This window comes from Ipomoea nil, unplaced genomic scaffold (genome assembly GCF_001879475.1).
Source record: "Ipomoea nil cultivar Tokyo-kokei standard unplaced genomic scaffold, Asagao_1.1 scaffold1074, whole genome shotgun sequence".
Taxonomy (NCBI): domain Eukaryota; kingdom Viridiplantae; phylum Streptophyta; class Magnoliopsida; order Solanales; family Convolvulaceae; genus Ipomoea; species Ipomoea nil.
In genome coordinates this window covers 3,069,197-3,095,000 of record NW_017617502.1, presented here as the reverse complement: position 1 = coordinate 3,095,000, position 25,804 = coordinate 3,069,197, and the positions used below count along the sequence as shown (strand labels likewise).

Sequence of the window (25,804 nt, the reverse complement as noted above, 5' to 3'; positions counted from 1 at the left end):
TTATTGAATCCTCAATAGGGGATCTTAGGCAAAAAGCAATCATTAGTTGTGTAGACCATATTTTGTCTACTATAAAATAATGTACATTCAGTACAAAAATAATGTATATTTAGTATAGAAATAATGTATATTGTATACAGGGGATATAAATTATTTTTGTTCCGAGTGTACATTATATTGTATAATATACATTCAGTACAAAAATAATGTACATTTAGTATATTAAAAATGTACTTTTTGTTATGATCCACATAACATTGTGTGGACCATGGTCCATACAATAATTTGCCGGCAAAAAGTAAGCATTTATCTTATGTTAATGGGCAAAAATTTGTGTCGAGAAATTGTCTCACACATCCTTGTCCGTGAGACGGATCGGGTCAAGATAAAATGTAATATTTATACTAGAAAATATAATACTAATAAGTAGTACAATATTTATTACTTATATAAAAAAAATGTAATGTTTTTACGTTTTGATTTAGAAATATTACATTTTTTTAAAGGATTACATTTTTCCTTATAAGTAACAAACACTTACCAACATTACTTATAAGGGAAATCGTAATACTTTTAATGAAAAATGTAATACTTTTACATCAAAAATATAAGAATATTACATTTGTTTTCAAAAGTATATTATATTGTACTATTATATTTTCATATTGACACGACCCATCTCACAAATAATGATTCGTGAGACGGTCTCACACAAGTGTAACTCACGTCACTGAGGTACATTTCGCGATTTGCCATATTTTATCATTACAGGGACCAAGTTTATAGTTTAAACCTATAATAAATTTATTGACATATATCATATATGCACCAAAATTTTTTTTTTAAAAAAAATCATATAAAAAAAAAAAAAGAGAAAATAACACTTTTCCCTCTGAGTTATATACTTATAGCACTTTTCCCTCTGAATTATTCAGGTGACAATTTTTTCCCTAAAATGTTAAATGGACATATTTACTCTTAAAATAAATATTTTATTTATTTTTCTTCTCCAACAAATTATGACCACGATTTGGTTCAAACTGAACAGACAATATAGCAACCAAACCGAAATATTCCTATTACAATTTAGAATCGAAACCCGATATTTAGAGTTTATTAAAATCGCGAACTGGAACGACAGGTTCATGTTTCAAATTGGAAAAAATATACATTTATTGTTGAATTTAGACTATTTTAAAAATAAAAAATAAAATTTTAAAATAAGGTTTGAACCAGCAGTTCAAACTGGATCCGGAACCATGAACTGGCGATCCAAATCAAAACAAATCGCGGTCATATATACTTATATGTGAGAATAAAAATAAATGTAAAAAAGAACATACGCTATTTGTAAATATTATAATTCTAATTTTAAACTAATGCTAGTAGTTGTTCCAATTCGAACCTCCGGTTCACGGTTCAGAATCTAGTTTTTTCAATTCATAATTTTAATAAATTGAAATTCAAATATTGGGTTCTGGATCTGAATCATAACCAAAAACTTTCAATTCGATTGCTATAGTGTCCAGTTCAGTTCGAATCGAACTGTGATAATCCCTACGTATAAGTAATAATTTATTGAAGAAGAAAAATAAATAAAATATTTACTAGAGTAGAAATGTCAATTTAATATATAAAAAAAATTATCACTTTTAAAATAATTGAAGGACTAATATACTTATATGAATAATTCAAAAGAAAAATATGCTCTAAACATATAATTTAAAGGTGTCATTTTTCCTATTAAAAATGTAGACACCTATTTGAGGGTTTGACTAAAGGACTTGAATGTTGAGATTTGAGAGGGTAGAAGCTAATACAATTTCGAGTGCAAAATCTTTTATTGCCATTAAGGGGGTCTGTTTCTGAAAGATCACAGTGCAGTAGTACATACACCACAATTCAAACCTTCAAACCTGCAAATCCCCAGAGATGTTGACCCCGCCCATTCACTACATTTCACGCACACACACACACACTTTATATATTAACAATTATTATTATTATTATTATTATTATTATTATTATTATTATTATTATTATTATTATTATTATTATTATTATCACCTTGTTTGATAAAATAATTAGCTTATTAATCAATTTTAACTTATTTAACTTGATTAAAAATCAATATAAGTATTTTGTTAATTAGTTTTTTAACTCCAACATGATAAAATTTAAAAAGTTGCTCAAAATAACTTTTTCAATTAATTTTTTTAAAAAAATTTATATCAAACAACTATCAGCTAACAGTTAATTTATCAAACATTTTTCTACCATCATCTAATATTATTAACTAGTTATACTCTTTAATTAACCCAATCAATTAACAACTAACAATTATCAGTTAACAACCATTTATTAAACATGATTGATATAAATTCAAAATTCTTTATTATAAATTGCTTTTGGTAGTTTGGGGTGGGTGTGGGAGTGGGGGTGGATGGTATGTAGGGCACTGGCGCACGAAGCACAAAGCAAATTTAGGGTGACGCGTGTGGGGTTAAAAAGCCATTTTCAAGTCTGATGCTTTTGGGGTTTTTTTTTGGGCTCTGACTTTGCTTTGAGATGGGAGAAATTAGAATCAAAATTCTACAGGACTACAGGAGGACCCCCCCCCCCCCCCCCCCCCCCCAAAGCCACCTTGCTTTACTATATATTTTACCTGCTGCCTGCTACTGTCACTTGGAATTTAACCTAGTGATACTTACAATATATACATATACATGTGTGTATGTGTTTGTCTCTCTTAGCATCTAACAGTCAACAAAAGTAAAAATAAAGAAATACTATTCAGGGACAGAGGAATTGAAGTAGCTCTTTGCTTATAAAAGACAAATTTCTTGGAGTCCAAGAGATTTTACAAGATTGTAGAGAAGTAAATCACGATAACGACTTATTAGAATATCTCTTAAAAGAGTTTTTTTTGGATGGTTTTTTCTAAAGCAAAAATTGGATGGGAAGTTTTTGGCTGTTGGGGATGAGATATTTTGCAATTTTTTTCTCTTGCCGATAGAATATTTTTGTAGGACTCATTGAATGGGGAAAAAAGAAAAAATTGTAACGCTAGCTAGCTGCGCGTTGGGTATACTGCCGTGCCCAGCTAGGCGCATAAATATGACCTTTTTTTTTCGTGTGTGAATATCTTTTTCCTCCTTTATTCTTTTCTTTCTTCTCTCTATCCTACTTTGGCACTAAAAACAGTCTAAAAATTTTGACTCTTGGAGACACTCTTAGCCGTCATTCTCATATAAAAAGGGTGAAACTTCGACATTGCAGTTGTCAAGGCTTAATCTTATGTTTTTGTCTATAATTTGTCACCTAAGAACCAATTAAGCTACCTATGCGGACTTGAATTGAAGTATCTCCATCCTTGTACCATCTTCCATTGCCATTGCAAAAGGCATTATTTGTTGATGATGGAGTAATATCACTGATTCTTAGGGTAGAATATAAGAATAATTCTTAGGGTGAATGGAACACATTTAAACATATTTGATAAACTTTCTATCCATTTTATTGTTCGTTGGACAAGTGGACAAAATTTCTATTTGTTTTTTTAATGTAAACGAAAAGAAACTATTTGTGATTTTACATATTTCTAAAGTAAACAAAAATGTCTTTTTTTTTTTTTTCCAGAAAAATTCAACTTCAATCCACTTTTGAGTAAACAGACGTCAAAAAATATTTTAAGGAATGAGATGACTTAAAAGACACCCAAAAAAAAAAAAATTTGTTGTTGACAATCTTACATTTGGTGTTGTCATTTTTATCCCATTAATATATATTCCTTCAGTCTCATTTTACTTATCATATTTATTATTCATTACTTAAGTAAATTTTTTCTTTATTACTTATTTTCTGTAATAATTTTAATTAGTTTAAACTTAATTTTTTAGTTAAATAATATTTTAATATAATTTTTAAATATATAAATTTTATATTTTAATATTATAAAAAATTAAATTAAAAATCATACACTTAAAACTAGACATAGAGAATAATATATTTACCTCATATGAAATTTAGTAAGAGGAGATGATATAAATGATGATGGGACAATGAGTTTTTACGTTTCCCATGTTCACCAAATTACAGTCGAAAACCGTGTGTACTGTTCATATAACACATGCATGTTGTATCAGACATCAAACATGGTGCATGCAAAATCATATATACATATATTAATATTAATAAATAACAAAAAAAAAAAATAAAGCAATTAATTAAGTTCACATCTATCCATGAATTGATTACATATGTCTTTTCTCTCCAGCCTTACCGCTATGTCTCATCCATTCTCTGCTAATAACAAAACGTATGGTCGAAAAGAGTGAATTAAATTTAAAAAAACATATAATTTAATGAAAAAATAATAATAAAGTAGGAATTTAAATTACATTATTTAATTTTTTTAAAAAAATATTATTTGATAAAAATAAATTGAATTATTAAGAGTGAAAGTAGCGTAAGTGATATTAAGATTAAAATGCTCTTATATAATAATAGCTAGTTCCACACGTTCATGGTGTACGTGAATAATCTAATGTTTAATGTTTATTTTTAAATTAATGTTCAAAAATTTATCTGTTTATATATATATATATATATATATATATATATATATATATATATATATATATATATATATATGTCATTTTGTATCCTGCTTATATTAATGCAAGATTATTAAATTTTTCATAAAAGTAAATATTTCAAGAAATGTTGGATTAATTGGTGCAATAGAAATTTTAAAGGGAAGCACCCTCACTGGATAGTACCCTAAGCATAGTTTTTTGCAACACAATCATATTAATTGGCGTGATTCATACTTCCTCTTGTTGCCACATCCGCCAGAAATGAATTCTTGATTTGATCTGTCCTCTGGTGTGCTTCACTGCAATTTTAGTGCCTTACTGTAATGCACCTTCAAAAACAGATAGAATCAAATCCTCCTTCTCCCAAAAAAGACAATGATAATAGACCAACATAGTTTCTCATCTGTGTTGAATATATACTGTAAATTAGGTGTACCGTTTCATCAATGTACAATGCTGATTCAAATTAATTAACCAAGGTTCATGTTAAATTTTATAATAGAAGGTAAAATAAGAAATCTAATAAAAAAAATACTAAAATCAAAATAATATGGACCATTCATTTCAACAAATAATTACACCAAATATTTTAATTCCTGTTAGGAGCGTAACTTTATTGACTCTTATTAGATTTGTAGATAATCAAGGGCAACAAAAAATCATTTTCTTATTTTCCCCTTCCAGGCCCTTCCATGCTAAAAAATACTAAAATTTCTACTTCAGTTAAATTTCATTGTAATTGAATTACAATTCATGCCATTCAAACACTCCATAACTTCTCCGATCCAATTTGTTTACTAAAATATGGGCTTACTATTTTGCTTACTTCACTACTTCATCAACTTTTTCTTCTTCATTATATCATCACTCGTGGCTATAGTACTGTTACTGTAGTTGTTACGACTAATATTTTGGCGTACATCTCTTTTGATCCGATCCTCACACTTTACCTCCACACAGTATCTATATATATTCATTTAATTACTTGTACCCTACTACCCTACTACTACTACTACTACTTTTTGCCTTTAACAGACACCCACCCTCAACACAAAGTTAAACCAAACCTACGCTCTTAATTTTCACCCCATGTCTTGTTAATAATAGACACTAGTTGAGTTTGGTGATCTAATTATGTGCTAATTGTTTACTACTTTAATTTGTATAGTATTCATTGTATTGAATGAAAATAAATTAAACATTATTGATCAAATGGATCAGAATCAATTGATTTACTCTTTAATTAAAACATTTACTGATTAAAAATGTTTTTGAGTTAAATTTTACATGTTTGATTCATGCAATGCAGTGTAATAGATTGAGAATGAAAAATATTAAAGAACATGGAATAAGTCTAACTCTTAACTTTGGAAGTGTTATTACATTATACAATTATTATTATGTGAACCATATTTTGTGAATGGTGTGTGTAATTAGGTAGACTTGACAATTATCGACACGACCCGTTAACACGACACGAAAATAACGGGTTAGTGTTTAGCCTTAACGTGTCCCGGGTCGTTAACAGGTTGACCCATTAAGGACCCGTTATGTTTCGTGTATTAACGGGTCAACCCATTAAACCTATTAAGAACTCGTTTAACCTGTTAACATTATCGTGTTAACCCGTTAACACGAACCCGTTTACCCAACATGTTTATAGCCCGCTAAGAATCATCATGAATGAGATTACAAAGATATTATGAACATGACTAATTAGTGATGAATTTACTACATTATAGGCCAATATCCTACACACCAATTATTGATGTTCAATAATAATTTGAAATTTGAATTTTTATTGTGTTCCATTTTATTCTAAGAGTAAATACCAACGGAGGTCCTCTGACTTTGGTGGCACTGCCACTTTTAGTCCTCAACTTTTAAATCAACCACTCTTAGTCCTCTTACTTTTTGTTTCTAGCCATCTATGGTCCTTCCGTTAAACTTGACCATCTAATGCCGTTTTCTCAAGGATAATTCAGTCCTTTCATAATTAATTTATTAATTATTATGTTTGCCGAGTCATACCGAGATATCCCGACGTCGTTTTGGCACAACCTTCGTACCAGCTTTTGTAGCCATTTTGATTCATGAGCTGGTTTTGTACACGTTCATAGCTGGGGAAACCATTGTCTGACTATTTTGATGAGGAAATTAAACATAATAATTAATAAATTAATTATGAAAGGACTGAATTATCTTTTAGAAAACGGCATTAGATGGTCAAGTTTAACGAAAGGACCATAGATGGCTAGAAACAAAAAGTAAGAGGATCTAAAGTGGTTAATTTAAAAATTGAGGACTAAAAGTGACAGTGCCATCAAAGTCGGAGGACCTCTGCCGGTATTTACTCTTATTCTAAAAATTAGTATGGACTCCTTTAATTATGATTTTTGGATGTTATTTTATCATTTTATGAATTGAATATTTTTAAATTTCTTTAATAAATTGAACTGTAAATTTTATTTCTTTTTTTATAGAGCTTAACTTTAAATTTTAATTTTTTAAATATATTAATAGAAATAGCGGGTTTAAACTGGTTTCGTGTCATATCGTGTCGACACGACTTGAAACCTGTTAACAAAACGTGTCTATCGTGTCAACCCATTAACAAATCGTATTCGTGTTCGTGTTAAAAATTTGAACATGTTACCATAACGTGTCGTGTCCGTGTTTAGCTTTATCGTGTTCGTGTCGACCCGTTAACGGACCTGTATACACGAATTGCCAAGTCTACAATTAGGTATTATTTATGGGAGTGTAGATGATATGGAGATCTCTTCCATTTTAATAACTCCGCGCGTCTTAGTGTGTGGTTTTAGTGGATTGGTTAATGGAACCGACTTATACTTCAAGGTACTGATTTAGTTAACGAAAATTTTCACTTAAAACTCTATTCTAGACATAGGATGTGAATTCAATTCAAGATTTAATTGACTCATTACCTCCTCATTGATAGGACACAAATTCAAAATATACTCTTAGAGCATCCACAATTCAATTGTTGAGTTTTTTTTTTTTGTAGTTTTTGAGGAGTTTTTGTAGGTGTGATTAGGAAAGAGAACATAAAAGGGGAGAAAAAAGAAAAAAAAAATAAAGCAAAAAAAATAAAGCAAAACTATTTTTTTTAAATAATAAAGTAATAAATGTTAGGGGCGCACCTGAGCGGGCGCGTGCTGGGCGCAGTAGTGATGCTCACGCAACAGTGGGCACAGTAAATTTTGTTTTTAGTGGGTCCCACCATTTCTAAAATAACTCCTCATTTGCGGATGAACTCAAACTCTCTTTCTCTCTCTCCTACCTTTCTCTCCCTTTCTCTCTCTAATTTGTCACAAATAACCCTAAAAAAAAACCCCTGATGTTCTTAACCATATACATTTTTTTTCCAAAAGGTTGAATCCTTAACCCCCAGTTGCACCAAACACCTCGGCCCAACAAAGCATTTAGAATAATATAAATTATGATAACTCAGTAGCTCAGCAGACAGGACCAAATTACCCGTGCGAACAAGGACTATCAATGTCGAGTTTTAAACATTAGTTTCTTGCTCCAAATAATATCTACTGAACCAGTTAATTTGATCACTATTAGTTGTTTGAATTGGTTAAACATTCAATATGGGTGTTGATTAATTAGTCATTTGTAACAGCTTATTGCTCTAAAATGCTAAAATTAAAATTAAAAAAATTGTTTAAAGCAACTTTTTTCTCATTAGTTTTTTTTTTTTAAAAAAATATTTTGCATGTTATCAGTTAATTATCAGCTATTAATTAATTTACCAAACATTTTTTTTAATAATTAAAAGTGCTATCAACTAATCAAACTCATTGATCAAATCAGTTAATAAGTACTCCGTATTTATTAAAGACTCATCTTAAGTCTTAGTCGACACCCTCTTCATTGTAGGGAGGTCTTTCTTAGTTGCCTTGATTAAAACTGGCTACTCCGTACTTGTATTAAAATATTATTGTACCGTGTAGCCTCAGGCGTCAGCTCCCTCGCTCTCTGCCCTTCTTTAAAACCCCCACTCCCATTGCTTCTTTATCTAACATTCAAATCCCATCCACTAACATATTCTCCGATTGGCCAGCCATGGATGTATCTGTAAGTAAACTAACTACATACTCTTTTTCTTTTTCTTTTCATCTTTCAATTTCTTCATTATCACTAACTCCTCTTCTCCGGTGCCGGCGGCATCGCAAACAGGACTACACCTACTTGACGACCAGGAAGAGGCATGTCCCGGCGTTTGGGAACTGGGACTGTAACCAAGACTTCCCCATCCCCTTCACCCAGTGCTTCGAATCCGCCACCCAGGCCGGCCTGCTCCCGGGGGATTTGTACGTCGCCGGCGATCTCTACGACAACCATATCCTCACTCCGGCCATGATTGTCGTCCCCCGCCGTAAGGTAGTAATGCGGTGCAATGTGGCTTTTAAATTTGTGGTTTTGGATGGGTTCGGATTTTCTGAAAATTGTGGTGTGATGATGAACAGGGAAAAGCCCAATCGTACAACAATGTAGGCGGCGGCGGCGGCGGCGGAGGGAAAGGCCTAGAGGGAAGAAAAGATGCATGGGTGGTCTGCGACTGCGACTGCGATAACGCGCCGCCGCCTCCTCCTCCTCCGCCCAAACGCGCACCTAAGGCCGTCGACGAAGATCTCTACAAGATTTCTCCCGACCTCCTCTACTCTAAACCCAAACAGGTAACCACCCCATTATCAAAATTTATCCATGAATTTAGTCCTCTGCTGCTAAGGGGTAAATTATTGTATGTGTGGACCATAAATATCAAATACATTTTTAATATATTAAATGTACATTATTTTTGTAGTGAAGGTACATTATTTTTGTACTGAAAGTACATTATATAAAATAATGTACTCTTAGTATATTAAAAATGTATTTTATGTACATAAATAATGTATTCTTAATATATTAAAAATATACCTTTTATTTAAATTGTGTAGACCATGGTTCATGCAATAATAATTGCTGCTATGGTCACAAGACGGAATTTAGTATCTGTTCATAAACTACTTTCTCAAGTTACTGAAACACAAATAGTCAATACCATTCTCAGATTAAACTCATGGCCGGCCTCCTATTTGGAGAAATGACCTCGTGTCACTCGACCACTAAACCACAAAATCATTGATAAATATATAAATTTTATATATTAATATTAAGAGCGAGTATTATTTTATTCCTAGCCTAGCTTTCTAGGACTTATGAGGTCGTTAGTTATTTATTTTTTAAAGTACACTAACTTATTTATAATATCTTATCAACAATTATGTTAATCTTGAACTGGGGTGAAATTCGAACCTGTGACCTTCTTTATGGAAACAGTTGTTATATAATTTTTAACAACTCCAATTTTACTAAATATTGCAGAGGAGGGTATGGGGATTTCTGTTAAGTTGCCTGCGACCTTGTTCTTGTGCATGATGAAGCAGAAGGGGTGGTGGGGTGAAAGAGATGTACAGTTTCAAGAATTTATGGGGGAAACCAGACAGGATGGTTTATCATCATTATTAAAATGATGATGGGCATAATGATGGTGTGATGGATTCAAAAGTGTGTAATTTTTGTTGGAAGTTGATACTAATGTTTTGCCCAGTTACCTTAGTTATAATATATATATATATGGGTATCTCAGTATGTAGTAGTAATGTGAGAGAGAGAGAGAGAAAGGAACAGTTTGGGGGGTGAATGTAGCAGAGAAAAGTTGATGGTGTTTCTTGTGATGAACAGTAAATGAAAGGTGGTTTCTTGTTCAGTTGTTCTTCGATCTCCATCCCCTAGTGGTTGTTGTAATTATGGCTCTCTGCAATTTTTGGCCTTATAGACTGCTGTGCTGTTTCAAGGCTTTCTTTACTCAGCTTTTATTGCCCACACAAACCATACCCACTAATCTTTCATTCAATAATTTATTGCCACTCTCATGTTTTATGGTATAATTAGGTTACCGGCATGGCGGCTTGCCCTGCTTTTTATGTTTAATGAATATCAACTTTTCATGTATAATTTCCACTCTGCATACTTTTACCAACTATCAAGTATTGGCAAGTTTTTTAAATATTGTTTGTTTTGCAAATTATATCTTGTGTTATGTCTAAAGTAAATAAAATGACAATGCATCTTTCAAAACACGTACAATGTACAAATGTATAATATAGTATATTATCACACTTTTGGATCACAGTATAAATTTTGAAAAAATAGAAGTCGTATTCCGTAAGAAATGGTATAGAATAGGAATTATATTTCATTGTTTGATTCATTGAGTAATAGACTTTGGGTATTTGGTTGGATGGAAAACATCCAATGCAATCATGACAAACCGGCGGCCAATACTGCTACTCAAAGATGGATCAAACCCCTGCATGGCAAGTTTAAGCTTAATGTAGATGTTGCAAATGATCTTGGTAACAAAAGGACTGGCTTTGGTTTATCTTAAGAGACGAGGAGGGGAAGTTTGTTGCTGCCCTTCATCAACGATGTGATAGTTTGTACCATCCCAAAACAGCGGAGGCAATCGCAATTAGAGAAGCTCTCAAATGGCTCAAGTCTTTGAATATCCACTCCACCATTATTGAATCTGATGCTCAACTTGTAATCAATGGTCTTAAGGACTTCTCTTGTATTACCTCTTTTGATCTTATCCTTCAGGACGTTAGGTACCTAGCTAGTGATCTATTTGACATTAGCTTTATGTTTGTTAAACGATCCGCAAATAGAGCAACTCATCACCTTGCTTGGGAGGCTCTACTCACTGCTGATCGTAGGGAATGGAGATTTGTTCCTCCTTCATCCCTTCTTTCTGTACTCTCTTTCGACATTTAATCTACTTTGATGTTTCCTTTCAAAAAAAAAAAAAAAGTGAAGGAAAATGTTGGTTTATGTTGTTTGGTTGGATGGAAAACATTTTCCATTGGAAAATGAATTCCTCAAAGTTAAGGAAAATGAATTCTTTGCAAAGGGGTGGAATTTTGTTTTCCACAAGGATGGAAAAAAAAAATTAACATGAGTGTACCGTTTTACCTGTATAAAAGTTTCTTAATTACATAAGCACCTATTTATTCATTCATCTTTTTAAGGGCATATTGATCTTTATATTCATTATTCCTTATCTTTCTAAACCTAACCAAACAATAGAATCCATATTCACAGTAATTTCATTTCCACCAACCAAACAATAGAATCAATTTTCCTGGAATTTATTTTCCATGGAATTTCAATTTCATTTCCCTTCAAATATTTTCCAGCGAACCAAACGGGAAGAAGGTAGGATTGATTAAGTAATACTAGAAATTCAATAAGCATTTAAAAGACAGAATTACCCATAATAATAATAATGTATTTATTATTATTATTATTATTATTATTAAAGAATACATATGTAATACATAACAAAAATAGATAATAATAAATTAGATATTACAAAAAAAAAAAAAAAAAAAAAAAAAAAAAACTATTCCCAAGAACTTGGGATTAGGCACCTGCCATTCTTTTAAATAGTTATTCTCTTTGCAAAGGGAATAACTCATTCTCGAGAATATTATTTTCAAAAATAAAATGAATTACTAAATAATGTGTTAGTGTAATATTTGTATTAGAAAGGTAACTCACATGGTTACATCTTTTTAGAAGAAACCATTCTCAGATTTGAATGGTAAGGTGGTCAAAATATTTGTTGAAGTCATACTAGAGAATCTATCAAGTTTCTTTCTATGTTTATTGTTATATACTTAGAAGTTTTAATATTCAATTATACAAGGAAATAGTTAGGTTTATATTACTACTATACTTTGAGAATTGTGGGGGACGAAATTCTATCATTCTAAAAGGGATTAAACAATATGTCACTCAAGAGCTTTTTACATATTGCAATAGAGATTACACTCTAACATTGAGAAAATTGGTTACCAATATTTTTGAACGGGAGTTCACCTCTACACACAGAAGATGCATCTAAAGGAAAGAGAGATCTTGCAAGCATTGCAGCACAAGGGAGTCATGTTCTCAATTTTCAATTACATAAAAAGACAAGTGTTCACGTTCCGTACTTGTTTGTATAAATTTTAGTGTTTTATGTAATTAAAAATGTATAGTGTATTGAGCTTCATTCCGAACTAGGGTCTTCTATATATGTTTAACTATGTTAAAATCTTAGTGTCTCAATTTTGTTTATGCATTTTTATCTATATGTTTGTTCGCACTCATGATTAATTATTAACTTAATTATCCTAACTGAAATAAAACAAACGTATGGATATGGATAATAACTTTGAGAATAGTCATAGTCCATGTGGTAATTTAACCTAATTAATTATTGTAGCATTCATAGTTTATAGGGGACTAAAATTTATTAATCTATCAATATCAAGAGTCCAAATTTTTTTATTCTCAAAAATATTATTTCATTCTCAATCTATTTCATGAACCAAACATGTTAGCGTGAGTCATAACATTGTAATTTTGTTTTTTTTTTTTTAATATATAAAGTGCCAATATTACAATTTTTGTCTCACAATTATTTATTAGTATGAGTGAATATATATTTTTTTAGTACTATTAACTCTATTACAAGGTAGTAACTGTTTTATACTTTCTCTATCGCCCTATCAGTTGCGGACCAAAGAGTCGGGATTCGATCCTGTAACTTTCCCTCCCGACAACATAAACTTCTATACATTCACGTTTTGACCAGTTGATCTGATTGTGAGAAAAGTGATGAAATTAAAGAATATTGCAGCATTAGCTTGTTGATGCAATTGCTTTTAGTTGGCTATGTATTACAATCATTAAAGGATGAAACCTAAAAGGTGGTTGTTGTTCAACCACTCAAACAAAAATGTTTGTTTGGATCGAAGGCTCAAACATATATCCTCTCTCTCTCTCTCTCTCTCCTGTTTCCTTAATATCGTTTCGGAGAACTTATGAATATGAAAGCACAATATAATAAGAATCTGGTTTTGGGAGTTGGAGAACTTTGGGGGAATACAAAATAGGAGTTGTCACTGTCGTTTGGATACACACTGAGGAATTAATTCTCATTCATTCGTTCTGCAATTCCTATTCCGATTTCTACTTTTTTTCTTCTTTACAACTGCGCAATACAGTACATGAAGTTAACTATGCATATCTATGCTCTCTTGAATACATGATAGATGCATATTCTGGCAATCCCAACCTTTTTCTGGTGCTTTACCACTTTTTGGGATTCTACCCAAAAAAAAAGTGTTGAGATGATATGAAGAATATTACAACATTTCTTTAATGTTTTTTTTTATAGAAGTGTTATGTTATATAGATGGGATAAATCACACACCTAGCTAGTTAGTATAAATTTGAAGCCAAGAAAGACATTTTGGGACAAATTATGCCATGGATCAGGGTCCACCTTGCATTATTGAGGATCCTGGTACGAAATAACATTCAGATTATGTGTCTACAGTTAATATATTATGTGCCTACATAAATAAATTGAATGCACATAATATGTTAACAAAATGCACAAAAAAAAAAAAAGTTAATTGCAAGCACACCTAATATGTATTAGTTAACAAATTACGTGTCTTCACTTTATTTACAAACACATAATTTATTAACTGAAAGCACATAATATATTAACTGCATACACATAATTTTTGAATCAGGATCTACAATGCAATGACGACCCTAGTCCATGGTAGGTATAACAAGTGACAATTGATTACCTTGTTTTGTATTCACAAATTCCTTTCAAATATTGCAGTCACACACCCAGTATTGTGTTCACAAATTCTCTTCTACAGTTGTTATGTGTTGACTTAGAAACACAGTTTATATTATAGAAATTCACAATTCCAATACTAAAAATACACAATGTATGCGTCGTTTAGGACCAAGGTCCACCTTGCAAGGTGGGAAAATGGCTTGGAAAAAAAACCCCAAAATATCATCCACTTTAAATTCACAAGCGCAGTCTCACTATGATAAAAATATCAAACGCTATTCCAAAAAAAAAAAAAAAAACCTATTATTATAATTGAAAAATAAAAAAGTAAATTTGAACAATTGCACATGAATGTAAGTATTGTGAAGCTTTTCAGGTGCCTAAATTCTATTTCTTTTTAGCACTTTTTGGGATTCCACAAAAAAAGTATGAGTGTGATATGGCGGAATAGAACATTACTGAATCTGAATATTTCATCACTTTTCTTGGTTACCAGTCTTGGCGTATGAATCTGCTAAATCTTATTGTCTTCGTGCTGTTACAAAGAATCCCTGAACCGTCCAGATCAAACTGAAATTCAAACTGCCATTCTTCACTTTTTCACTTTTGGGACACATTATTATGCAAAAACAAGCACTACTCAATCAATTAAGAATCCACAACCCAGTTGGATAGAGTGTACTAATACAAATTATATGTCCTGAGGGGAATACAAGTAGTTAACATCATACATCATATACAAGAAAAAACAAAACAACCTTAGCTGGCTGCCTGGCTGGCGACAATTCACACCAAAACATCAGCAGTATGAAAGATGATTCTACGATGCTTGCAACGCCCTAACCCGAGCAGTGAGCTCCCTGACTTGGTTTCTCAAACGTTCGGGATTGCAGAAGAAATCTACAAACACCCGCCTCTGAAGTGCCACCTCCTCTTTATGGTGTTTCACAATCTGTGGGAGACGAGGAGTGATGAGAGTTGCCATGTACGAGAAATGAACGAATTGGTTGGTTACACTTTATGACATGTTAGAGATTGTGTTAAACGAAGACTTGTAACACTTGTGTAACATGCCATTAGGAGCTAATAACACAATGTAAACTTGGATGATAAAGAGAAAATTCTAACTGTAGTCATGAAAAGCAGTGCACATGTATTGAGATGACAATGAAGACATTTGTTAAGAGTCCAACGTTGACATGAGTTTATAAAGCTATATGTTAGACTAGCTAATTGATTGGATTCAATCTTTTAGTGTGGTTTGGTCCATGTGCATTATAGCCAAGTTGAGTGACCCTGGCCCATTCATAGATTTTAACATGGTACCAGAGCATGTTCGGTCCACTTTGTATTCACCCGGTTGTCTACCCATGGGTTTATAAGGCTATGGATTAGACTAGCTAATTGATCGGATTCAATCTTTAGTGTGGTTTGACCCATGTGCATTATTAGCCCCGTTGAGTGACCCTCGCCCATTCTTAGATTATAATGGCATTGTGCGAAGCAAAGAAGGTTACCTCATTCTTCTTCCAGTGCTCATGAGTCACTTCTTCAACTGCAGTTGAGAGTTTTGCATTGGCCTTCTCCATTTCATCAAGCTCTTTCATTAATTCCTGCAAGGATTACAAAATCATCAATTCGAGGGGGTTGCATAATGCTAGAGACAGCAATTAAATTTGAAACCCGATTTTAATATAATACAGACAACGAGCCAAAAGGAAAAATCAAAAAGCACAAAATAGAAACTTAGTAGCAGACAGATACCCTTGGAGTCAATATTGGTTGAGCTGTTGTTGATGATGCAAATAATAGTTGCTGTAAACTCTGGACAAGAGTGCACCTAGCATGCGACAAGGAAGAAAGTCAGAAGATGTTTGATGTGGATTGACATTCCCCATGGCATGTCTTGGAAAAATTGCATTCCAAACTAGAAGATAAAAACGGTAATCAACTTACAATTTGTTTATACATTTATATCTGTCCTCTGGAAGGGTATGCTCAAGATCATACTGTAATGTCATTAGGTCCGAACGAAGGCTAGATATCTGCTGAATAATGCCCGGTGCAGAAACATATGTTGATAAACCAGCTTGAGCATCTAAACAAAGAAACAACTATAAAAATACTACTCGAAAAAGAAAGCATCATTGCATTATGTATGTTGATTGCGAGAGTGATTACTTGAGTAAATGCTTAAAAGGTCTCTGACACCATGAAGAAAAGTGTCACGATCATCCACAGCCCCTTGTTCTTGAACATCAGATGCAGCTTGAATCAATTCCATACACCGATCCTAAAATGAAATGAAATGAAATAGTTTGTGTAATCTACAGCAAGCCAACCATAAAATAGAACAAATATGAGTTCCTTGAGGTGCCCAAAGACTGCTAGACTGCTCTTATCTAAATTTTTCTACTGGTTCATCAAACTGTTCTCTAAACAGTTATATATAGTATATTTCAGGGCATAAACAGTAATTAGGGGAACTCGTTTCCAAACTCAGCAAAATCAAATTTTAAATCCACCTCTTTATTAAAAACATCAATGCAAATAAATTTAATTCAGCTTGCATATTCAAAAATCATAGAGAATTCACATATGTATCCATCAAAACTATAGGGTTAATTCCAATTCAGCCCCCAAGTATACCCTTGAAATTGCCAATTATTTATAAATTACCAGTCACTATAAACTGTTACCATGTAAATTCATTATAATACTACTGTATATATTTTACTCCCTCCCAAACTTGAAAAGTCAAGTTAAACCTCATTTCCAAAAATTGATTTCTTCACAATCATTCATATGAAAGTCTAGTAATATAACTGGAAAACTACATATACTCCCCCTCCCCCTCCCTCTCAACCCCAAAAGCTTTAAGTACCTTGATTTGAATTATTAATAACTTGGTAACGAAAGGGCAAAGCAAATGATGTAGGAAGGTGTTTATTTACCACTCGGCCTTGGGTTGCTGATAGGTACCCCTGCAGCTCTGACTCAATAACTTTAAGCAATGAGTATGCCCCAAGCATAGTCTTCTTTTCCAGCTGGCATGACATTTTCAAAAACTGATGCCTTGAAAGTAGATTAACTAGATGGCTTATGAACTGCAAAATCATATACCATAACATAACCGTAAGGATAGGAAAATATAAACACATCTAAATGCATGAAAACAAGTAATAAATCAAGTTTATGCGAAATATTGAATACAAAATTCCCTATAAACTCCATATTCCCTTCACTGTCTTTGAGTACAACTTAAGTTGATACCAAAATATTCCAGGTGTGAATCATTTAACTCTTAATCCAAATTTGAAAAGTCAACAGTGTATAAGAAATAATATAATCTAGGAACCAGAAGTTGGACAATGGACATTGCTGTTTATATTTAGGGACAAGGAAAACATTTTCCATGTACTGAACATACCATCTTTTGCCGATTGATATACAATTCCTGGCGCATGACCTTTAGATCATAATCTCCTAAAACATTCCAGCAAAGATAATATTATAAAGACATCATTTCGAAATACCATTATTTCATGACCACAAGAAAATCTAAATAATGACTAGTAGTACCTTGCAAAATGTATGTATCTTGTAGCTGAGCCAGCTCACAACACAGATCAGGTATTGTCTGAAAGATGAATCACAGTAGGGAAGTAACTAAAGTTTGATCCAGTGTTAAAATCCAAACCATTCATTACACAATATCACAAATTTAACAAAGAAAAAGCCCGAATTGTGGTCTTCAACAAGTCTTGTGAATTTAAAAAACAAAGTGTCTATGCAAATATCAGAGACAACATGCAGGAGCGACAATAGCTGAGAGCACAGAGCTTTTTACAAGCACAGAGCAGCAATTGGCAGGTTCCTAACACAACAGTAAACAAGAAATGGGAAAAAGTAACCACCACCAATCCCCACCCTCTCAAGCATGTAGGACAATATAATTGTTGAAAATATGAACAGCACACTTGATATGGACAGTTTGTTAACATTTATAAAATACAAACCTCAGAGAGTAGCTTTTCTTCGTTACGATATAGGCTTGAAAGTTCTCCAACTAGTTCAGCATGCTTTCTCCTAAACAATAAACAAAATCTATTACACAGTAGCAGCAAAAAGTTACATGGCAAGGTTGAATTATCTCCAATTTGTACACTGGTGGTACTAGATACTAGTATGTCAGTTCTCAATTTTTGACAAGATTAGAGGTGCAGATTTCAATTGGACCTAACAAGTATCTCATGGAGAATTTACACAGGAAATGGGTGATATGAGATTTGAACTCAGGCCAAATGACTGGGGCTTAACCTCCCACAGGGCTAATCCTGAACCCCATATCCAGTAGATGAGTTCTCAAAAAATAAATCATAAAAATGATGGCCGGGCACAGCACTAAATCCTAAACCCCAAGTCCCTAAATCAAACCAACACAATAAACATATACATACATATTTGCCTTCTTTATTAGAAAAAGAAGGAAAAACAAACAAATGCTATCATGAATATTTAGAATAAAGAAAAGCGTAAGAATTGTACCGAAGAGAATGAAGGTCAAGATGAATGTGAGCTTCATCTGATGTAACTTGAGTCTTCAGTGTAGTTACAATAGCTTGTTGCTTAGCATTCTCTACTTGAGCTTCTATCCACTGCCTCTCGCTTGTACCAAATCTATCACAAAATTAGGCAGCCATAAGCCAAGGTAAATCAACATTCCTTGCAAAGTCTAAAGTCAAGTAATTAGAATGTGGTTTGGGTTTATTTTATTGTGGTCCAGTGGTTTTATCAAATCACACAACTTGGGATTGATGCTCAATATAGCTCTTGGATTGCAGACTTCAATTTAAGGTCAAGCATTAGAATATAAGCCAATATATAATAGTCTCCAAAATATTATTGCCTCAATTTTTAAGTCCAAAAGGATCCAACTATCAAAATATTTTATCAGAAAATGGAACAATTCCAAAGTCTAATTTTCTGAAGTCATCACAGTATAAATTTACTCATGAGAACATCAGAAAGTCCACGAGAAGTAGAACATACATGGAGCGAAGACGCTGCAATTCCGAAACACGCTGATGGTGGGACTTTTCTAAATCTGCCACATCAAAGGAACAAGGTAAGTATAAAAACATTCAGAAACAGCCAAAAACAGAAGCTTTTCTGAATTCCAGGAAAATGATTGTGTGAATTGCCAGGCAAGTGACTACTTGTTAGTTAGGACCAGGCAATTTTAGTTTAAACATTCCACCTTAAGTACCCTAAAAATGAAATGAATTAATATGAAGCAAAAGCTTAAAACCAGAGAGAAAATAGAACAAGACATAAAGAAAAATACCTTGTAATAAAACGTTTGATATATCATTTAGGCTGACCCATGAACATTTAGATTTCCCCTCCTCAGCAACTAATCTGTAAGGACCCTAGATGAAGTGGCATCACAATACCCAGACAAGAAAGAGAAATTATTGACTGCTTAACTATCATCTCATATCTACATAGAGCAAAAGAAAGAAATTCAAAGAAATAAAGTGACAGTGTGACACTGCACAAAATAAAGGTATCTGTACATGCTAATCTTGTTTCTAAGGTGCCTATCACTGGGTGATGAGCATGTATTATAAACATAAGAAAAGAAACCAAAATAATATGTTTTGACCAAAATGATGTGTAAGGAAATTTCCTTTAATTCAGACCCAATAACAATTGACGCAAACTTCTATTTCAATTCAAATACTATGAGGGAGGCAACAGAGGAAAAAAGATAACATTATGAGACTAAAAGTTAACATTTTACACAAACTTCTATGTCAATTCAAATACTGTGAGGGAGGTTAACAGATTAAAAAGATAACATTATGAGAGGAAAAGTTAGTAATGTAACTGGCTAACAGATTTACCGTGTCCAGATGCTTGGTAAACCATTGGTTTAGCTCCTTTATACATGAGGCATCCACAACCAAATATTGATGGAAATCAGAATAAGCCAAGTATATACCATCCTCTGCAATGAAAAAAATAATATACATTTCGGGTGATCCTTGCCATGTAGGTAATAGAAAATCATATACCATCCTCTACTAGAAATTTGTCCCCATTGACAAGACACAGAAATTTAGGAAAATATATTTAATGCATGATATATTTTCTTTTTTTGTCCATGATAAATGCACAGTAAATTTAAGAGTACAAGGAATTTTTTTAATTGAGCTTTAATGTATAGGTAACAAGCATCTCAAATTCTTATTTAAAGAGAATTTAGGTAATGAAGTTATAAATGTTGGTTGTATTGAAAGAAAGGGACAATTGTTTTTAGCATCCTAATATAATGTGGACATTTTTTTAAGGAAAGAGGGAGTATTTAATTTGTCAAACTGAACATCTATGGATGCGTGGAAAGACCTTCAATTTTATTTCATATGCACATCAGATAAACTCCATAGACAATGAGAAAATTTTAGACAATCAGACAAGACATAGAGTACCATCCCCTGAGTGATAATGTGTCAATTCTTGAGCTGTAGAAACCATCCTTCCAAGAACTGCATTCATCTAAACATAGCAAACCAATTTAAAATCTTATACAATAACTTCTATCAGCAGATTATTTTTTTAAACATTCTTTGCAAAAAAAAAAAAACAAAAAAAAAAAACAAAAAAAAACAAAAAAAACAAAAAAAAAAAAACAAAAAAAAACAAAACAAAAAACAATAAAAACAAAAACAAAAATTGATAATTCCCAATAGGAATAGCCATGTATACAGGAATACATGCCAGTTCCATCAGTTAATAAAGAACATTTTATTAAATTTGCCGCACCTCCAAATTCCTTGCTGAAAGGCTATCGTCAATAGCGGTCAGCTGTCCATTAACAACAGATGAAGCAGCAACTCTTGCCCTTCTTCCCTGAATTAATGATGAGGCCTGGCCAGTGAGCATGTCATACTGAGACTGCAAACACCTAAGCTGTTTCTGCAACTCCAAAGCTTCAGATTTTAAAGCTACGGTAGCATCCCTGAACAAAGAAGCATGCCCCATAGGCTGTCATTTTGGCAATATTAACAAACTAATGAAACTTGGATCATAATATACTGACAATCATGACACAGGTTTCATTTTTCTTCCAAGTGTAAACATAAGAAGATATAATGGCAATCACCTTATGTCTTTCAATCCTTCTTCACTTCCAAAAACTGCTTCTTGGTTGTCCCTCCTGGTTGAGAAGGCTGAAATGCTATCATAAGCAAAGTCTAAGTCCTCCCCCTGTTAAGCCAATTAAAAATAAAATTTACATTGGAACAGGATAAATAAATAAATAAATAAATAAATAAATAAATAAATAAATAAATAAATAAATAATAAAATAAATAATAAAAGGAAGATCTGCTTGATCCCAGAAGCATCAGAAAACGAGTGCAAAAAATGGAGCAAAAGGGAATATGTGACAATTATACCTCCAAGAGCTTCCCTTCTTGTAGAAATTGTTCATATCTAATGAGCCAAGAAAAAAGATCAGTGATAAAAGGAATTGTTAGTATATCTTGAATAAAGTTGACATAAAGCTAAGTGGAATTATTGCATAAAGCAATGAAACAGTAAACCCAAAGAAATTATAAACGGATCAGTTAGATCAAGCACATGAACAATTGCCAAATTGGAGAATGGGATGAAAGGGAAGTGGAGTCAAGGCAAAGAATGCATTCTTGCTATGACCACAACCCCAAGTGTCTCGTATTCCAACTTTATCAGCCCGGAACTCTACAAAGGGGTTTGAGATTCAATACCCTCCCAAATATGTACCAAAAATAAATAAAAGAAGAAAAGACAAAACATGATAGATACATTGGCCCAACATCACTACTCAATAATACTAACCAAATCTAGAGTGAAACCCCTAATCTCAATCACTATCATGATATGGCATCATTCCAGATTGCTTCAAGAAAATGAATTAAATTAAGAGTACATGAGCAACAAGTGCGTGAATTATGGTGTCACAAATAACACTCCCGTATGTAATCAAAATGAAATTCTCATTAGCATTTGAGTTTCTCAGTTTTGTAATAACTACTGTAATTAGAGAGCTGAGAAAAGAAAGGGGACTTCACTGGGAAACTTCGGAGGGCGAAAGGACGTTGGAAGGGCGGAGGCTAGAGCAAAGCCAATCGAGAATGGGTCGAGTGTCGTCATATTGGAATGGCCATTCAAAGCTGTCGGGATCGAGCGATTCGTGGCCTTCATAGCCCAAGTCTCCCAGCAGTGCGCACAGACGCGCACCGCTCATCTTTGATTGTTCACTACGACTGTTATGCTACTTTCACCGCCTCTCTTCTTCAGCAAAGCAGTGGGTGTTGCTTCAGATCCGAGGCAGAGGCGGTTACAGTTGGGCCATTTTCATTGCAATTGTGTAGCAAAACTGATAGGCCTTTCGGTGAGGGAGAGAGTGAGAGCTGCTTTTGGCGCCGGCCAAAGTCGATTGGGCGATTTTTTCATGAGCTTTACCAAATTTGAATTTCACAATCTGGGAAAATAGCCATTTTGCCTTTACTTTCTCCCAAAACATAGTAATTACGGAGTATAATAATTAACTAATCCGTATGTTTTTATGTGTGATGCAGGGAAAAGATTATATATTATTACTAATTTAAATATATATTAAAAATAATTTAAAAAATAACTGTTTTAGTTCATCTTTTTCTTTTTTTTTTTATGGTATATCATGGTAGTCATTAGTCCTATACAAATTTTGTCTTTAATTATGTTGAAAGTAACTATCCATTATTTATATATTTTGTTAACCATGCATGACAATTTATTTTGAAGTTTCAAATTATTAATGAACATATTGCTCATTTTGTAGCCCACTACCATGTAGTGTAACGGCATTTGATTATCGTTCAAAATGAGTGGTCAGATATTTGAACCCCAGTGATGGAGATTTCAAATATTAATTTGTAAAGAATTATGAATATTTCAAAAAAAAAATATTAATCATTTTGTAAAAATTTTGCAAATTTTCTCCATTAATGTTAATATATACGCTACTCTTACTGCAAAACTCTACAGAAGATTATTCAGGATTGAAGATGCACATATTTGTAAGTTTAATATGTTAGTTTATTACAACTTTTCATTTTGTTGAATATAAATTGCTCTTTTTGATATCTCATTTAGTTTGATAGGGAATATACGAGCACGACCGGACATATCCGTACAACGATGGTCGAGACCAACTATCTCCGACTACTACCAACCCTATTTTCCGACCTGAGTTCCCGATCTGAATAAGCACCCGATTGAACCCCTTCAACTCATGCCATATCAACCATTCCCAATCAGACCTAACCGGGAAGTCCATTAGCATGACCGATCACTGAGCGTTTTCCTCTATAACAACCCCAAAGGTACTCCTAAGACGGAAATTAGTCATATCACATCTTATCACTTTCCAGCCTCATCTAAACACTTTGAATAACAACAGTGATCGCCCGACCTACATCCAAAACGTGTAAGACATGTCGATAGCCCAACATGATTGCCCCTCCCCCCTCCCCCCGCCCCCACCCTATAAAAGGCGCATTAATTCCTAATGAGAATGACTTTGAACCTTGAACTAACTCTGACACTCCTGACCACATTATATTCACTTGTCGACCTCGTCCTTGATTGGTAGAGTAGACTTATTCACCCAATCTAGGGTTCACGAGATTACGAGACTATGTCTCCGACTGTATACCTTAGAATTTACCATAACAGAGTTCATACCTAATGAGTAATATATGCAATTTACTTATTTTAATATGTTAATTAACTGTTTGTAGATGTTTATACAAAAGGTGAATGTAGTGGATTACTATTTTAATCTAAATAGTATTTTTTGTGTATTGTTGTATTTTATTAGAGATACAATCTTTTTTTTAACATATCATGAAAAAAAAAACATATATTTATTGGACTTTAGACATTGGTTTTAGATTTAGTGCAAGTTGAGTGGATGAGATAATTATATTTTATTTGTTTTTAGATGAAGCAAATAATGGGGAAAAAACATATAATTATATAGCCTACACAAATTAGTAGCCAATAAACTTAGGAAGATTAAGTGTAGCCTCCAACATTTGTTAGTAGTCAGCCATATAAAAAATGTGACTAACAAAAAAGCAACACATCATTCTAAATTTAGGGGTATTGCAATCTTTTGATGTTTATTGGAGCAATATTTGATCTTAGGTACAAAATGAGGTTGGTTGATTTTGCTTTCAACCAGATATATAATGCGAATGATGCATGTATAAATGTGATGAAGGTTCGGAATGCATTATATGACTTGTTCTATGAATATGTTGAAATTGATAACATGAGAAATCAAAAAGGTAGTTCTTATGTGTCACATGTGGGGAGTTTGTCTGTTACTTCTACATGCTCTACTTCTAAAGGAAAAGTAATCATTTCTAGTTTGTCTTTGTATGATAAATATTTGGACAGTGTTGAAGGTGTAACTCCAAACAAATCGGAGTTTGACATTTACTTGGAGGAAGGGGTTTATAGGTGTCAAGATGGTGAAGTAACCTCTGAATTTGATGCCTTAGCTTGGTGGAAATCTCATGAATTAAAGTTCAGTATTTTGTCTAAATAAGCACGTGATGTTTTAGCTATTCCATTTAGCACCGTGGCATTAGAAGTCACATTTAGTGCAGGTACCCGAGTTTTAGATCCTTACGTGCTAAACTATCTTCTGATATGGTGCAAGTTTTGATTTGTGGAGCATATTGGGTTCGTCAACTTCATGGGATCAATAAGCCTATTATGACACAAGTAAGTTCTACTTTAGTAATTTAGTATATCTTATTGATTGAATTATAATAACTTTAACTTTAATTTATTTATTTTTTATTTTTTATTTTTTATTTTTGTAGGAGGAAGAAGAAGCCGGTGATGTCATATTGCGAGCATGATGGTTGGATTATAGTTGAAGTGTAGTTTTTCAAACTTAAAATTCTTATTTTATAATTTAATTTATGAATTTGATGATTGACCTTTTGTTGTTATTCTAATCCTCATTACTAATGGAATCCAAATGATCTCTGGATTGATAAGAGGATCCTTTCAGTTGGCTAGAATCCGTTACTTTGAACGAAACTAGCCCTTGTGGAATCATATTGAATATTTGACCATACATTCCTATCTTGCTAAAAAATCGATCCTTCTTTCCCAACCACACATTGCCTAACCAAAAATACGATTCGGGCGGATTATTCCCCCAACTAGGGAATAAAAGGAAGGATCTTGGCGGAATTTCCACATATGAAATTGAGTACAATTTTGCAACGAGATAGCCCCCTTGTTTCTCGAGAAGAGATGGGAAACATGCTCATCTTGTTTGAAGAATTCTTGATTAGTATATTAATATAAAATGTTATGCTATTTAAATTTAAATTTTTATTACATTTTATTTTAATTTATTCGAGAA

General features: G+C 32.8%; 2 protein-coding genes and 1 long non-coding RNA gene across 3 annotated transcripts; 1 reads left to right on the top strand and 2 right to left on the bottom strand.

Annotated features, from left to right (window-relative positions):
* Positions 1-880: 880 nt before the first annotated feature.
* Positions 881-25,702, bottom strand: LOC109182888. The gene is made up of 4 exons (XR_002054460.1): positions 25,512-25,702; positions 5,666-5,672; positions 1,976-1,978; positions 881-892 (listed from the first exon to the last, which is right to left on the bottom strand). It is a non-coding gene; the product is annotated as an uncharacterized LOC109182888 (long non-coding RNA).
* On the top strand, positions 8,584-10,377 carry LOC109182886. Its single transcript, XM_019333123.1, has 4 exons — positions 8,584-8,705; positions 8,808-9,011; positions 9,098-9,307; positions 9,999-10,377. Exons 1-4 carry the CDS (start codon positions 8,694-8,696, stop codon positions 10,050-10,052), a joined length of 480 nt encoding a protein of 159 aa, XP_019188668.1. The 5' UTR covers positions 8,584-8,693; the 3' UTR covers positions 10,053-10,377.
* On the bottom strand, positions 14,889-22,880 carry LOC109182885 (AUGMIN subunit 3). The gene is made up of 18 exons (XM_019333122.1): positions 22,443-22,880; positions 21,789-21,825; positions 21,494-21,597; positions 21,154-21,349; positions 20,820-20,886; positions 20,235-20,338; positions 19,673-19,757; positions 19,378-19,432; positions 18,874-19,005; positions 18,345-18,414; positions 17,908-17,965; positions 17,756-17,811; positions 17,280-17,432; positions 16,507-16,618; positions 16,282-16,423; positions 16,090-16,165; positions 15,843-15,938; positions 14,889-15,277 (listed from the first exon to the last, which is right to left on the bottom strand). Exons 1-18 carry the CDS (start codon positions 22,616-22,618, stop codon positions 15,146-15,148), a joined length of 1,851 nt encoding a protein of 616 aa, XP_019188667.1. The 5' UTR covers positions 22,619-22,880; the 3' UTR covers positions 14,889-15,145.
* Positions 25,703-25,804: the final 102 nt, after the last annotated feature.

Bases quoted from the DNA above. Each gene is read 5' to 3' on its own strand.
- LOC109182885 (XM_019333122.1), bottom strand. From the start codon at position 22,618: ATGAGCGGTGCGCGTCTGTGCGCACTGCTGGGAGACTTGGGCTATGAA. The intron at 21,350-21,493 runs GTGATTGCCATT...TTCTTTGTTCAG, and splicing joins GAAGGATTGAAAGACATAAG to GGATGCTACCGTAGCTTTAA. The intron at 17,812-17,907 runs GTACTACTAGTC...GGAATGTTTTAG, and splicing joins AGATACATACATTTTGCAAG to GAGATTATGATCTAAAGGTC.
- LOC109182886 (XM_019333123.1), top strand. The intron at 9,012-9,097 runs GTAGTAATGCGG...GATGATGAACAG, and splicing joins TTGTCGTCCCCCGCCGTAAG to GGAAAAGCCCAATCGTACAA. The intron at 9,308-9,998 runs GTAACCACCCCA...TAAATATTGCAG, and splicing joins TCTACTCTAAACCCAAACAG to AGGAGGGTATGGGGATTTCT.